Source organism: Puccinia triticina, chromosome 8A (genome assembly GCF_026914185.1).
Source record: "Puccinia triticina chromosome 8A, complete sequence".
NCBI classification, from domain to species: domain Eukaryota; kingdom Fungi; phylum Basidiomycota; class Pucciniomycetes; order Pucciniales; family Pucciniaceae; genus Puccinia; species Puccinia triticina.
This window is the reverse complement of record NC_070565.1, coordinates 159,526-176,843: the sequence shown is the minus strand read 5'-3', so window position 1 is coordinate 176,843 and position 17,318 is coordinate 159,526. Positions and strand designations below refer to the sequence as shown.

Here is a 17,318-nt window from a genome sequence, read left to right as displayed (position 1 = left end):
AACTCGGCCGCGGGGCCAACGGTCCCAATTCCAGAAAGTGCGCCCGTGGTGTAGGGATGGGGAAATTGTTTACAAAATGAACGTGCCCGGAACGGAGATGATGGAAAATTTTCGACAGCGGGAATTCCAACGCCGGTCGGACCGTTGGCCTCCGGTGCCGCTCGACCAATTGTACATGTTTTGCAAAGGCAATTCGTTCATCAAACCAGACTCTTTCCAAGCCATTTTATCAGCCAGAGGCTGGCCGAGGCTTGAATTGTCAAAAGGAAAAGGCAATTTAGCAGGGTGGGCGTGCGCGGACACTTTGTACTGCGCTTGTGCGCTGTCAAAAATTGCACCGTTGGACTTCCCCCAATCCAGCGAGGCATTCCCCAGGTCCGTGAGTCCTTCTCGAACCCCCTCCAGTGTGCGGTGTGAAGCTACGAGATGTACTAATACATACATCGTCCATGAAGCCTACTTACATAATGCTCGACCGTGCCTACTACGCTATGACACCTTGTACCATTATAAATGCTTTGTATTTCTTCCTTTGAATGTTCTCTATCGATAATTTTGTTTCTCATTGCTATACTAATACTGGCTAAGGGTTGAAGTGTTCTCGGCTTGATTTGTTGACTGCAGACACATTTGCTTAACAAAACCCCCAAACTTCAACATGCGTCATTTCGGCTCGAACTTCCTGGTTGTCTCATTATTTCTGGCTCAAGCACATGGATATCAGTACCAGCCCCGTGACCTGTCATCTACTGACACCGCTCTTCCCGCCACGGTCTCGGGAGTCTCCACTGGTTTTGTCTCCGGTCAGAAAGCCGTAACTGCTCAGTTGAAAGCGGATGCTCACGCTGCCATCCAGGATTTCTCTGCTGCGATCACAAGTGCATCGGGAAACTCCACCACTCAATCCTCAGCGGAAACCGCCCAACTGTTTACTACGATTGTCAAAGGAGGTAAGCACGCACAGAAATCTTATTGTCACCTAGACACGATTAAAGCAACTTTTAGCTGAAAAGTATCATGCTCGTGCTAAAAATTAGCAATGGCCGCTCCTATCAATCAGAACATTGGCTTAAGCGATACTCCATCACAAGACCGCCTGAATTCAATGGCTTCCACAATTAACGCGACTCTAAACAGTATTAACGACGCGGCAAACAGTATCTTGAGTAAATCTAATGGAGCCTTGCACTATCAGGATCTGAAGGACTGCATCGGGGGAATGGTTCAGCAGGGTGGTCTCCATGATGGCGAAAGCTGCGTAATGGTCAGCTTCTCGTCAAGCGCATCGTGCACATCGTTGAATACTGACAGTTACTTGCAGAACGGAATGTCCATCACCGGTGTTTCCAACGTAAGCTTCAGCTCCCATTCCACGCAATCATGACCTTAATAGTGATCAAGTCTCCCCACGATTACCTCAGATTATGACCAACGTTTTGAAAAACTTTGGTAACAATGCCATTCCACCCGCCGTTATCCATGAGACCACCAAAGCTCTCGATCCATCGTTCACAGCTATTATCCCAGGAGAGAAGACTTTCTACGATTCAGTCAACAATGCCATCACATCGGTGCAAGCCTCCGTCTCTGGTCAGCTGATCGCTGCTCTCAACGACGCTCAGAACTGCTTTGAAACAGCTATGAAGTCGGACGGGACATACGAGCAAAAAATGCAGTTGACCCAAGAATGTAACCGCTCCCCCAAAGGAAAGTCCGTGTACAACGATTTGAAAACATTGTACTTATCCGTCACCAACCAGGTAAATTTGATTACAGCGCGTTTTATAGTTGTTTCTGAGCTCTAACCTTTTCCCTTTGTTTTTCGCTTTGATTATACAAGTTCGTAGGCTACCTTCAACCCAACGTGATTGACTCGGTCCACGACATTGCTGATCACTACTTGGACAAAAATGACACATCATCAGACGAGGCTTATTTCCGTCAAGCCGTCAGGAACACGACATCCTCACTGGTGGCATCCAATGCCGGCAACCAAGTACGTTTAGTCACCTTGAAAGACCCAGCTCCGAAAATTGAACTGTATTTTATCGGGTGCCCTCATTCTAGGTTACATATGCATACAACTTAGCGGACTGCTTAGACAGTGTCATTGGTACCACCGATCCCCACGCCGCTTCGAACATCGCCAACACCAAAGATTGTTTAACGAAAGTAAGATATGCATAATACCATGCGATGCGCTTGTTTGTAATACGTTATTGATTCTCAGTTGTTGTGATATCAGCCTGATGGTGCACCAGCCTCGGTGAAGCAAATTGTTTACGGGTACATCCAACAAGTAAGTCTCAACCTGGGACTTCTTATACGCATTCAATGTGCTGACCTGTGGATGTGCTTGTTTATTGTAGATCTACGGAGTTTTGCCTCCTCAGCTAGCGGCCAAAATCGAAGCCTCAGGTGTCGGAAAGCTGGATCCAGCAGACCCACAGTACCAATCGAAGGTCGCGGCTTTGCACGTCACTTTCGAGAAGACTGACGTCGGACCACAATACGTGACTTGTTACGAAGCATTTGTCGACTGTCTGTTCAACGAGAGGAATGGTGCACTGGAGAAGCCTGGAAATACTCAATCCGTTTGTCTTCTGGGAGATGCATGCCAGAAGGCACCGGATGGAAAAGATAATCTTGCGGTGCCCTTCGGTCGGAGGTCGCTCAAATCTTCATACGCAGAGCACTTGCTTCGCCGCCTCTCGATGGTGCCTACTAAGACCACTACTCCCACCCAGAAAGCTAGGATTGTCCGCAAATACACCATTACTTTGCCGCATCGGAGTTATTTACTCAATAGTTTCCACTCCAATTCGTCTTCGCTTTAAGTCAGTTTAGCACGCTTATTTTCTAGGCATCTCATCATCCTACATCAAGGACACTGGCACATCGTAGTTTTTCTTTTGAATTTTCCATATCTGCTTTCTAACTGTGCTACTTTACTGCATTTTTGACCTTCAAACTCCATAGTTGGCTGATTCAACGGAAGCTTCCATTTGTAAAAAAGAGATATTTCAAAGACAATATTGATGAAGTTTCTAGATGTTCACATATTTACATATTTACATTCATTCTATGTAAAAAATCACACAATAAAAACACCCAGGCTATTCAATCAATCTTCTGAAGAGCATCAAAGAACTTTTTGTCACAGATCAACAAGTGTAGAATCCTCTCTCCCCTGAGGCTTTGGGACTTGTGACTAATCTGCATTTCTCCCATGAGAGATCCGGATAATTGCCCACGCTCATGGTTATATTCCTCATTACTCTGTCTTTTCTCAAGCTTTCACAAGACCCATTTTTTCTTAATGTTATTGCTCTCCACAAAATTATCATTTACTTTATATTCCTTGTATCCAGCTCATGTATCTTATAAACTAGATGTCAGATTACGGGCCCAGGCCCGAGCCCGCTCGACCTCTCCACAGGCCCCGACCAGCCTGGATCAGCCAAACCCATCCAGAGCGTCATCACTCCTTCCGATATCCACATTGACCCTTTGCAACAAATCCCCACTGGTAAGTAAACCCTTAAGACTGAACCAGACCGTGAAGTATAACCCGAACTTAACCCAAGACCCTCGCTGCTGTGGGCGTCTGGTCTTGCAAAGCAAGCCTCCGATAGCCCTCGGCAGGAGGGACTTGCGCGCTATCGCCCCTTTTTGGCGTGCCAAGATTCTGAGTTTGGCTGGGTGGTTTCTTCAAACCATCACAGTTCCTTGCCCTCAAACCTTAATACCCTAAAAATTTGCTTGGCGCAAAGCCTTGCTTCTTGCGCGTCATCTCATACAATCTGAGTTTCAATACACTTCTCCATCCACTCCAAATAAATTATCAAAGTAGTCAAAATTTTACCTTTGCCCCAGTTGGTTTACAGAGAGCATCCGTGCTGACCAGCTTATGTACGTTCCTTTTTTTTTGAGTTACAGAATATCCAATGCACAATCCCACGCATACACATTGTACCGCTCATCCAGGATTCAATCCGATCATTCTCAACAAACCACAGCCCGTCGACCCCACCAGTCCCACAAAATGGCCGATTCCAACCACGACCGCATACCTCCACTCGGGAATAAATCCCAGAACATCTCGGCAATGCGGCTTTTGCCGTACCCGGTGCCCGCAAGGACAAACGAGTTCCAGACATCTGAGGTGGATCCGTTATCGGACATGTTGGGGCAGTTGTTGCTTCTTGTTCAGGTCTTGCTTTCATCCATCTCAGTTCTCTACTCACCGGCACAGTGGTGAGCACGGTCCTCAAGCTAGCTACACCTGAGGTAAGCCGGGGTAATTGAATGAGGGCCCGTGCTCTAGCAAAATGAAATATTTACAGATCTCCCTTACAGAGTTGGTTACTTTTTTGCGAGTATTTTGGTTTGTTTAATTTCTCAAAGAATATGTGTCGCAGTACATAAATATAAAAAAATACAAGGCTCTTGAATAACATCTTGCCCTGACAAGCAGCCAAAAAAAAATCAGAAAGAGTGATCTATGAAAAGTGTACAACAAACAAAGTGAAAAGAGGCATGAAAAATCCAATCTCCGTGCGCCAACTTGGGGTGGTATGGTCTAAGTCCCTCCTGACGGAGGCTCGCTTCGCGAGTTCAGCCTACCCCCCGGGGGCCCGAAGTCTCGAGGGACTTTGTTAAGTTTGAGTATAACCGGTCCTGAAGCAACAGTCAACAGTAACTAATCTAATACCTTTCCTGATTACTGTGTCGCACAGACAACGAGAACATGATTGTGAAGCCTCAGGCGGACCAAGACCGAACCGGCGAAACCGTGTCCCTGTTTACTTGGACTGGCTTGATGTAGTCACAACCAAGCCCCAGTACGTAGCAACAGAAGTTCCACCTGTTCTGCTGCATGAATTCATATAAATAAGCGACTAACGCTTCCATTACTTTTGTCTCTCTTCAGCCACCTTTCAGCCACCTCACTCCACTCGTAGCTCACACATCCACACACACACTTCCCATCAAATCACCCAGCGTTCAACAACTCACTCAGTCTCACCGCCCATCTCGCATCCTTCTCTTCTCTTTTTCCTCGTTATCATCAGCAGTTCTGCGACAACCTCGTACCGCAGCCTTGTCATTCTCAATTTTCTTTTTTCTTTCATTCTTCTCTTTGTTACTGCTGTTCTATCTTGCCTGTCACTGCCATTAAGGTACATTCACATGTTTTTCCTCTCTTTCTCTTTTCTCATGTTGAACACCATGAGCTGACCTTAAGATGAAATAAAACCCTTAAGTCTTGCCATTCTCACAGATTTACAGTCTTGACTCCTTCTCGAACGAATTCACCTCAACACTCCAAGACACAAGGGCAGCGATACAATGGCAACCTCCACAGCATCAAAGGAAGAACTTGCGTGCCTCCCCACTCTTGAAGGGGACTCCAACTACCCTTTATGGGCACGCCGAATGAAGACCTTCATGAAGAACAAAGAACTCTGGAGCGCTGTAGTCAACGATCCTGGCCCAAACCCTGCCAGAACGCTCAAGAAACAACTCAACGATTCCGCCAGCGTCATCTTGATGAAAATCTCCAATAGGATCTTTGTCAGTCTTGTAACCGATGACAATGAGGACAGCGGTTACCTCCTCTGGAAGAAGATCACCAAACGTTTCGCCAGGCACACCACCACACGCTTCATTAGATGCACCACTGCATGGCAAAACGTGAAGTACAAAGGCAACATGCTCACCTTCCTGGATGAAGTCGAACAATGCCTCTCAAACTTTGCCTCCATCGGTCACCCAATGGCCAGTCGAGACATCTGTGGGATCGTAATTGCCAAGCTCAGCGTAACTTGTCGTTCACTAACCGACTCCTTTGTCATGTATCCCGAGTTAAACACAAACCACGAGATGCTGATCAATCAACTCAAGGACATTGCTGAGGAAGATCAACCAGCAAAACGCAAGGGTCCAGAAGAGAGGACCGCCACAGCTCTCAGCACCCGGACCACACCTCCTCCAAGGTGTAAAAGAGAACACAACCCTCTTGCGTCTCATCCGGAAGACAAATTTTGGGCGATACATCCGGAACTTTGGCCTAAACAAGACCCAGCCGCCAAACCCTCTCAACACAGCACGACTGCACCAATTCCTGCCGATTCAGGGCAACCCTCCTCCAGGTTCGAGCGACCCGCGTTCGCAAACGTTACCACGGCAAGTGTGTTCAATATGGTTCCAACCGTCCTTCCTGCTGTCCTCGACTCCGGAGCATCACATCACATGTTCAACAGTCTTGCATTTTTTCGAGATTTGACGAGCTGCAACACTCCCATAAGCACCGGCAAGGACTCCATTGATCTAACTGCGACCAGGACGGGCACTGCACAAATTTTTAACTCCTCTGGAAGGATCCTCTTACTCAAAGATGCTCTATACGTTCCCGGATTGACCCATCCTCTCTTGTCGATGGGGCACTTCCTCCAAAACTCTGCTTCTATTTCGTGCAAAGAGGGAATCTACACCATTGCCCTCAACGGATCGGGAACTTTCACCTGCCACCTTTGCAACGGTATTCTCGAGGTTGCCACTTGTCTTGGCCCCGTACCTGTCTCCACCGCACTCATCACATCCACCACTCATTCTGGACCAACCACGCCGTTCATGACCTGGCATTCTAGATTAGGACATGCGGGCATTGCTCGGATCAAAGAAGCGGTCTCGGATTCATCCCTTGTCAACTCTGGCTGCTGCGACCCTTGCATGAAAGGAAAAATCAGCAGGGCACCGTTTAAAGGCCATTTCCGACAAAACATAACATTCCCTCAAAGTCATTCACGGGGATCTTGTTGGTCCGGTTAACACATCTACTAACGCTGGCTCTCGCTATTTCCTCACTCTCGTCAATCAGCATACAGGCTTCATCTGTGTTACCCTACTCAAGAAGAAATCTGATGCGACCGCCGCCATACTCGACTTTCAAACTTTCTTCGAGCAACAAACCGGTAACACAATCAAAAAGCTCGTTGCCAATGGCGGTGGCAAATTCTGCAACCGTCTCCTCTCAGACACCCTCAAACAAAGCGGTATTCAACACAACGTCTCACCCCCCTACACCCCGCAGCACAACGGCGTTGCGGAACGCGCCAACAAAACCATCATAAACATGGCTCGCTGCATGATGGTGCAGTCCGGACTAGCAAAGGAATGGTGGGGGGAAGCAGTTCTTACTGCAATGGCGATCACCAATTGTCTTCCCTCTCTTGCTAAAGGGAAAACCAGTCCGATCAAGCTCATGTTTGGCAAACCACCGAACATGTCAGTCTTTCGCCCCTTTGGTTGCAAAGTATGGGTCATCAAGCCCAGTCAGTCGAGAACAACGAAATTCAATCCGATCTCCTGGGATGGTGTCATGATTGGATACGCTAATGACTACTCGGCCTATCGCATTGTACGGCTAGAGGACAAGAAAATCATTGAAACAAGGAATGCCTACTTTGACGAATCCGTTTTTCCGTCACTTTCGGCGCTCAATCCCGGATCTGATTTCTCGCCCAATGATCCCCTACCCAACTTCTCCAGCACTCACCCCCTTCCCCTGTCTTCTTATGACAGTGACGAGTGTGATGATCACACTGAACCAGCCATTCATTCGGACAACAAGTCAGACTCCGACTCAGACGAGCAGAGCTCCATGGACCTTGATGATCCCCTGCTTTCGGAATATCCTTCTGCTCCTCGCCAGCGACTGATTCTCCGCCTTGGTCCACACCCCACTCAGGTCAACAGTGATATTGATGCCTCCAACATCATTCGGCATCCCCGACGATCAACTGTGGCTTATTCAGCCACCACGGTCAAGCCAGGGAATCACTTTCAAGCAATGCGGTGCGATGATCACGAGCAGTGGAAGGCAGCTGAATCAAAAGAAATTCGCAACATGCACGACCACCAAGTTTGGGATGAAATCCCTCGGCTTCCCTCTCATGCGGTTATACCTTCTACGTGGGCGTACAAAAGGAAGCTTGGCGCCGATAATCAGGTTATTGAGTATAAGGCGCGCATCTGTGCTCAAGGATTCTGTCAGACATACAGTCTTAACTTCGAAATGAAGTACGCTCCGACAGGCAAACCAACCTCCCTTCGAGTTCTTCTCTCCCACGCAATCACCAACAATCTTTCCATCCATCAACTCAACGTCAGGAGTGCATTCCTCACATGTGACCTCAATGAGATCGTCTACATGCTTCCACTGCCCGGTTATAAAACTGGCAAAAACATTGTCCTACTCTTGAAGAAAGCCATCTACGGCCTCAAACCAGCGTCCTTGGCCTGGTACAAACGTCTCAGCTCTTTTCTTGTGAGCATCAGTTTCAACATATTGTTGGCTGACCCGTGTGTCTTCTGGAGGACGGAACCCAGCCCGTTATGGATCTTCTCTCACGTCAATGATCTCATCATCATCGGGAGGGACCCCCAGCACTTCAAAGGGCAAATTTCCTGGGAATTCTCCATCAAATACCTCGGTGAGGCCTCCTTCCTTCTTGGCATGAAGCTGGAATGCACTGCAGACGGTTTTGTCCTACATCAATCTCAATACATCGAGCAAAAAATCATTGAATTTGACATAGCTCGGTTTCCCAATTCGTCCTGCCCACTTGACCCCAAGAAACATCTCTCTAAAGCGACGCCTCAAGATATTGATCTCCTTGCTCCGCTCAATTTCAACTACAGGGCTCTAATCGGTTCCCTGAACTATCTCAGCGTTCTCACTCGGCCCGACATATCCTTTGCCGTCAGCAAAACCTCCCAGTTCCTTGAAAATCCCGGTCTCTCCCATTACACCTCAGCAGTGCAAGTTTTCCCCCACCTCAAAGGATCTTCAGGACAAGGTTTGGCCTTCCGCATCAAATTGCCAACCCCCTTGTACTCGTCTGTTGACGCTGATTGGGGCAATTTCCCGGACACCCGACGTTCTCACACCGGCTTCACCGTCTCCTGGAACGGCCATCTTGTTTCCTGAAAATCCACCAAGCAGTGCACGGTTTCTCTTTCTTCCACCAAGGCGGAATATAAAGCCCTTACAGACGCTAGCAAGGAGGTCGGATGGATCAGCAATCTCACGACGGAAATTCTCTTAACCACCGGGAAACAAACATCCATCATACACGTCGACAACCGTGGAGCCATCAATCTCGCTCTCAGCCAGACCAGTCAAAACAGCTTTCACACAAAGCACATGGACCTTTGTCTTCACTTTGTGCGCGAGCTTATCCAGAACAAAACCATCAAGCTTAAATTTGTTTCATCTGCGGCCAACTCGGCCGATTTTCTGACCAAACCCGTTGGTCGCAGCAAGATCTTCTCCGCTTTGAAAGATCACATTGGAATGGCGACCAGCATCTCTGCTTCCTGCTCTGAAGCACGAAGCACGGCAGCCTGTCAGATTACGGGCCCAGGCCCGAGCCCGCTTGACCTCTCCACAGGCCCCAACCAGCCTGGATCAGCCGAACCCATCCAGAGCGTCATCACTCCTTCCAATATCCACATCAACCCTTTGCAACAAATCCCCACTGGTAAGTAAACCCTTAAGACTGAACCAGACCGTGAAGTATAACCGGTCCTGAAGCAACAGTCAACAGTAACTAATCTAATACCTTTCCTGATTACCGTGTCGCACAGACAACGAGAACATGATTGTGAAGCCTCAGGCGGACCAAGACCAAACCGGCGAAACCGTGTCCCTGTTTACTTGGACTGGCTTGATGTAGTCACAACCAAGCCCCAGTACGTAGCAACAGAAGTTCCACCTGTTCTGCTGCATGAATTCATATAAATAAGCGACTAACGCTTCCATTACTTTTGTCTCTCTTCAGCCACCTCACTCCACTTGTAGCTCACACATCCACACACACACTTCCCATCAAATCACCCAGCGTTCAACAACTCACTCAGTCTCACCGCCCATCTCGCATCCTTCTCTTCTCTTTTTCCTCGTTATCATCAGCAGTTCTGCGACAACCTCGTACCGCAGCCTTGTCATTCTCATGGATATAGCTCAATGGTAGAGCAACCCAGCATGCATTGGGGAGATGCGGGTTCAATTCCCCCTGTCCGCATTATTCCTTTTACTCGCTCTACAGTTATGTAAGATCTGCAGTCCTATGTAGCTATGATACTAATGAATGATGTATGTAATAATGCTAAGGATATGTATGAAGAAAATACCTGCCAAAACTATACATGCCAATAACTGCTGATCCATTTGGAAATCCTAGGTGAAATGAGTGGGTGACTGGGGGTAAAATGGGGTGTAAAATCTGAATATGAATTAATAATGAAGTATTTATGAAGGGTTTAGGTGATATGAGGGTGATAGTATGAACAGGAACAGGGTTACCACAGCGTCAAAGCTGAACTTTCCTGAGCCTTCTCATCTGCTGTAGGGGCTTCCGGAACTCGTTCAAACAACTTGGGTTCAACAGCCATCTCATCCATGTCCAATCCTGACTTAGGCGCAGGAACCTTTTGCGCCGGAATTCGCGCAGCCAACGGAGTAACTGCTGGAGCCTTGAAGGGTTTTGGAACCTCATGTTTCTTACAAGCAGGGTTGGCCTGATAAGTTCCCGCAAATGACTGTGAGGAAATAGAAGGCGGCTGCCAGGGGTCGAGGGATCGGCACATTGTCCTGAACTCAGTCTTGGAAGCACTAGCCATTGCCGTTTTTGGGTTGTAGGATGCCACAACATGTTGAATTGGACGCGAGTTATCCACCGGGATAAGCGCCCCGTTGGGCAGGAAAAAGCTCCCTTCCCTCTGCTCCACGAGCTTAGCTTCTTTGTCCTTCTGCAACTCGGCGCATCAGCTGAGTCCATGTCCCTCCCTATGGCAATAATAACATACCATAGGTCCACAAGGCGTCGCTGGTCTTGCCTGAGCTGTGATCTTCTGTTCCAAACGCTGTTCAAAAAACTGCAACATGCGTTCTATCTCATCCATTGTAGCTGGAGCTCTAACCTGGCCGGGTGTCTCCTTAGGGCAGCGGTCGGTCTCCATCTGTTGCATCACGTTGTTTGAATGTTTGAAGGGACCTGTCTATACCGGGGCCTCTGCGCAAGAACCTTCAAACGTGAGTGCTGTCTGGGTCTTGATGACCTCCTTGACGGCTTTCTTCAAAATCTCAAAAGTAGGCAACTTAAAACGATTGTCCTGAGTGGTGATCATGGTCTTGTCCTTGATCAGCTGTTCACAAATTCGCTCCTGCAAACCTAAAGAGAAGGACTGGTAGTACAACCGCTTGATTTATTCTACCAAGTCAATGTGATCCTTGCGCAACAAATAAGACTGTATAGGCTGCCAGGCTTTGCAAAAATCTTGAAAGTCAACAACCAATGCAACGCCTCCCTTTTCCTTCCAGTGTTGAATCAAACTCTCAAGGTCCTGCGTTGTAAAGTGCGCCGTATCAATATTGCCCCAATGAGAGCATAGCTGCTTTCAGAGAAGTCAAATTGGGGGGGTCAAAACCATCCAATGTTTTGACCACGTCCTTGACTTCAGCACTGCGAAGGAAAAAAAAAACTTGCTGAGCCATATCAAACTTGGATGCGCCATCAAGCCTCGCCGCTAGCTGATATTCAGGGTGTAAACGGGTTGGGTTCAGGTCAAAAAACAGCGCCCAAACCCGACCCAACATTTAACGTGGGTTGGGTTGGGTCGGGGCAGATTTTAGAATATGCTGCCCAAACCCAACCCAATATCATACTATTTCAGGTTGGGTCCGGGTTGGGTTGGTTTGGGTCTTAGGTCCACCCGACCTCTTAGGCGCCAAAAGCCCCCAACTTGACTGTTGGAGGCGTCATAGTCGGGTCGCAGGCTGACCCAACTAGGAAATAGGCTGCCCGAACCCAACTCAACAATTTTGCAAGTTGGGTCGGGTCGGGTTTGGGTCATGTCATTTTCTTTAAGAATGTGCCCGAACCCAACCCAAAACCCAACGGGTATCGGGTTGGTTTTGGGTCAGCCCAACCCATTTACACCCTGAGCTGATAGTCAGCCAAGAAGCGCTCCACATTGGAACCGTCAAAACCCAGAGACTTGTCCTGTGGTTTATGTGAGAATTCACGCCAAGGTGAAAGGCTTAGCGCTCATAAATTGAGAGAGCGTCCTGAAGCTAAATCAGCTGCGGAATATGGTAAGCAAAGTGAACCATTTCCGCAGTCCAAAAAAGCCGCGCGGTGTCGTGAAACTGACACATCACTATTGATGAATGCAGGTCCGACACTCGCAAGCAACAAACTCAGGCCTGTGGATAATCCCGGCTCCAAGCTACTAAGAGCTAGAATATCAGACAACGCCAAAGGTGAGTAACTGACTATTCTGGCTCTGAACGCCCAAGATGAAAAAGCTAATGTGTCATCCCTAAAAACTCTCCTAGACAAAGCCAAGGAGAGCAAAACCAACCAAACCGTCCCATCTCAAAGAGAAGCGGAAACAAACGGTGAGTGTTGTAGCCACAAAAGCTGCAGAAGTAAACTACAGGCTGATTGCATTCACAATTGTGACTAGACATCGTATCATCGTTGCTCAGCCGTTTCGCCGAATACAACCAAGTGGGTCACAAGGACCAAAGACTTGGAAAGAGTAAGAGAATATGAAACTCAGCAAATAAATAGAAAGATGCAAATGAAAGCTAATGAGCTTCTACGGTAATCAGATTGACGCAGGTTGATTAGCGGAACCGCTGCGCTGCACATCTTTCTTTCATCAATTTTATTCTCACTAAGAGAGCGGCCCTTCACCTGCTCTTAGGTAAATGATAAATTACCCTTCCCAAGTTTCAGAGCAAACAAATGTTGTTACATACTATGCAGAGTCTAACAAAGAAATAAATCTCTCTTAGTCGTCTTAAATCTTTCAGTTTAATCTTCACCATACGGCTATCAGAGCCGGCTGCTCTGTTTTTGGCCATTTGAGATTCCTATTGATGGTCCTGAGAAATGAACGCAAACGGAGATCAAAGGCTCACATGCGTGGCAATGTAATGTTGCAAAAACTCGTAGTAGAAGAGCCCAGGAGGTGCACAATTGGAGGGACTTACTTCTAGTCTCCTTGCTCTCGCCGCTGAACCCTAAAAAAAGAACCTTTAAAATGAAATCAAAGACAGCCAAGCGTCTTGAAACCGTCCAAAATCGGCGAGACTGTAAATCTTGAGGTCGCTGGTTTGATCCAGGCTTGGGGGACTAAATGAGGAACTCCTACCGTGCCAGGCGGTAGGAAGTTGGGGGAGGGGAATGAGAAAAGGAAAACCTGAGAAGTGTATGCCCTCCGGGGTGATTGGCCGTGAATGAGTGCAGAGAAACGTGTAAGCGTGGGGGGGGGGTGATTTTCTGACGGCTGGAGTTGTGCGTTGGCAATTTTTGTGTTGAGAAAGGAGCCAGGGATACTGCCGGTGTGGTAGACGGAAAAGTGAAAAATCAAAAGTTTTTTCTCATACATATATTTACTCACCCTAGGCCTCAAGATACCACCCACTGCAAGAAAAACTCTAGAAACTGCTTGCAGTTGAGATGCAACAAGCTTCAATCAAGCTTCAGCTCAAGCTGGAGTCAAGCACCCAAATTCCGTTCTGGTGCACCTTGAGTGTGTACCTTGTTCAGCATCTCAATTTTGAACATGCTGTAGTGCTCATGCAGTAGGCTGAGGCAAATGAGCATCCCCCTGAGCACCTTTTTGTTTTCTTTTATTAAACACTCCATGCACCATTGCATCCAGCCAGAATAACATAAAAAGGGTATGTACACATAAACACTCCATGCACCATTGAATCCAGCCAGAATAAAATAAAAAGGGTATGTACACATGAAAGGGATATGTACAGATGAAGGAAATATGTACACATGAAAGGGGAATGTGAGGAGGTGTATTAACACATAAAAGGGATAAGTACACATGATGAAAGGGGTATGTATGCATGAAAGGGGTATTTATGCATGAAAGGGGTATGTGCAGTAAGGGGTATCTGCACATGAAAGGGATATTTAAACATGAAAGGGGTATGTAAACCTGAATGATAAAAGGGGTATTAAAAGGGATCTAAAAAACTCAAAGGGGACATTTAAACATGAAAGGTTCATGAACACATGATGAAAGGGGTATTTACACATTGAGAAAGGGATACATGCACATGAAAGGGATATACACACATGAAAGGGATATGTGCACATAAAGGGCTATGTACACATTATGAAAGGGGTGAATGCATACAAAAGGGATATATGCACATGAAAGGGGTATGTGCACATGAAAGGGGAATTTGCACAGGTATTAACTCCTGTACTTAGTTTTTTGTACCTTAGACTCACTCTTGCACAAATTAGACAATGTGTATGGAATTGACCAGTGCTTGATTCTTGCATGAGGCACAGCTTGCCATGAGCTCTTGCATCTCAACTGCAAGCAGTTTCTAGAGTTTTTCTTGCAGTGACCAAATATACCTCATAAATGGATTCTACGGCCAATTTTACCCCTAGTAACCACTGGAAGCGTCACTGGAACCCCGCAGGATTGGAAGTTACACCCTCTTGGACCCTCATGGACACGGCCAGCCTCAGTCATTAACCTGTCACACCCCTCAAGTCACCTTTCCCAGGTATACGCATACTCAGCCCCAGCCAAACACATACTCTTTTCTATCCCTCTTATCTCCACTGCATATGCAGGGGACCAACCCCATTTCTTCTGTATTTGACACGTCCCCGCTTCATTTATGCACCCCTTGCAGCTGCATGCAGTCTTCTGACCCCATTTCCGCACTCCTTGCATTAGTCTGACACCACTCATGCACCCCTTGCATGAGGTACCCCTGTATTTGACGTTTCCCCGCTTTGTTTATGCACTCCTTGCATCAGTATGACATCATCTTTCATTTCTCACCCCACTTTCTGCCTGTATTTAGTATCTTCTGACACCACTTGTACGCAGCCCACCAGCTAAAATCCCTCATCCAGGGTCCCCCTTGTAGCTAAAATCCCTCACATTTGTCTATATAAGGAGCTCTCTCCCCCCCAGTTGTTTTTCCCTCAGCTCAGTATTCCCCAGTTATTTACATACCACCCTTCACACTTACCATCACCTTCACACATCACTACAACCCTTATATTTGCAAATAACTACTGAACTCACTCTCAAATCTCACATACCTGTCATTGAACAACTTCATCTGGAACTAGACCAGACCTATCACTTGATTAAAACTTGCCAAGCTTAGCTTGGTGGGTCTTGTTATCTGATAGTATAGAAGGGCAGAGTTTGCACCTCCATCATCCCCTTCTCCATTCAGCAAAATGGTTTCACAACCACTTTTGAGTCTTACACCGGCGGGGTTGTGATCTAAACCAGAGAGTTGGATGAGATTGGTGTTCAGGAGATAAACTCAGAAGACGTGTGAAAGCGGGAAATACGGGCGAATTGGCGCCAAGAACAACAAACTTTAGATTCTGATGGAAGACTGAATTTTTATGGTTCAGAGTGGGTCCATGCCGCTCCAAATCCTGAGTTTGAACTGAACTCAAACCTTGGATTTGGTGACATCTTGCAGATATCTCATCACAACCTGACACACATGCGCGCTACAACAGACAAAACAGCAGAAACAAAACAAAACAAAAAGAAACAAGACAAAAAACCAACCCTCCTCATACAAAACCCTAACCAACGCGCGCTGAATGAAAGAAGAAAAAAAAAAAGAACAATAAAACCGGATGAAGTAAGAAACTAACACAAGAAAACAAAACAAACAAAAAAAAAACACAGTAGCAGAGGGGAGAAGGAAAAGAAGGAAAGGAAATCCTGAAACGCCTTGAGGATGCGCCGCTGAACATGAGAGAGCCTTGAGGGCTGAAATCTTGAGTCTTGACATCCTCTGGCACGCGCCGCACACAATAATGTCTTGGTCCTACGTGTGTACCAACGGTGGGCCGCTACGCTACATTTAGTCCGTAGTTCAGCGCAGCGTAGCGGATCTAAACTACAAATGACAGGGTTTTCCGTTAGCGGGCAGTGATTGCCCGCTACCGCTAACAGGCACCCCTTGAAACTACAGGGCCTCTATCGCCGCTATCAGCGCTAGCAGTGCTATTCAACCGCTAAAAAAGCTGATAGCGCTGTTAGCGCCCGTTAGCGTAGCGTAGCGTCCCGTAGCGGGCGCTACAACTAACGGCAATGTGTCAGGAACTACGCAACGCTAAACTAGCGGATAGCGCACGCTACGGATAGTTTAGTGTAGCGGCCCACCGTTGTGTGTACCAGTCCGTCCACCACACCGGTGTGATATCTTTTTTTTAAGTGCAGATTTAATTTGACATTGTGCACTATGGTGTATACCCTCCGTTTGGAAGTAAAAAAAGCATCTACAGGCTAAAAAAAACAAATCTAAATATTTGGAGACTGCCCGCATCATTTATAACTTGAGGTTAAACTAGCTTAGATTAAGGAATTGAAGGAGCAAGAGAAGTGGAAAAGAAATGTGCTATCATCATGTGTTCCATCAATGTCTCTTGCAAATTTGGAGATTGTGCCACGGCAAATGAGCAAAATTTTCATCTAGTTGGTTAACTGTCTTGTTGAAGGTGATCTGTTCTTGTGAGATACAGACGCAGCAAGTTTGTGCAGTCAGAGCAGAAGATTTACACTTGGTCAAGTTGTGGTTTCCATGGCATTTGCTGCATTGTGGGTTGTTTTTGCACCACTTTGCTGTGTGGCCCATCCGCCAGCATTGGAAACATTGTGGTGTTGATTGTGCGTAATGAGCTCCTTGATACATTTCATTTTGGAGGAAGAGGCCAGTTTGTTCTATCTTGAGTGCAATGTCTTTATCAAGGAGTTGTAGTACTATTGATCCGTTCTTTTTTCCTTTGTCCGCTGGATTGCTTAACCAGCACGCCAATTGAATTAAGTTTGGATCAATTTGATTTTGCGTGCCTAGGGCTTCTAATGGCTTTGGTTGGTGGGTTCAAAAATGGCAGGTATACCATGTAGCAGCACCGGGTATCAATTCAGAAAAGTTATGAGACTGGGGCAGAAGAGCCCGGTCCACTTGTGTTTGTTTTCAAGCATCCATCAAGCTTTGGGTCAAGATTAGAGATGGCACTTGGCACCCGCCGGCGGGTACCTGCCACACTTCAGCACATAATTCTATGCACTTGCAGGTACCCATTGCACTCGTGCAGCTCCCTGCATGTATTTTTACTAAAATGGAACCCCTGGAACCTGCCATGGGCACCTGCAGGCGCAAAGAATTATGTGCTGAAGTGTGATGGGTACCCGCCGGCGGGTGCCAAGTGCCATCT

The 17,318-nt window shown here is 47.0% G+C and overlaps 1 protein-coding gene across 1 annotated transcript; it reads left to right on the top strand.

The window, feature by feature from the left end:
* Positions 1 to 658: 658 nt before the first annotated feature.
* On the top strand, positions 659 to 2,837 carry PtA15_8A21 (uncharacterized protein; the record flags this gene model as incomplete). Its single annotated transcript, XM_053171626.1, has 8 exons — positions 659 to 950; positions 1,038 to 1,264; positions 1,322 to 1,351; positions 1,422 to 1,760; positions 1,841 to 1,996; positions 2,068 to 2,172; positions 2,246 to 2,299; positions 2,370 to 2,837. The coding sequence occupies 8 exons, from the start codon at positions 659 to 661 to the stop codon at positions 2,835 to 2,837; spliced, it is 1,671 nt and encodes a 556-aa protein (XP_053022675.1).
* Positions 2,838 to 17,318: the final 14,481 nt, after the last annotated feature.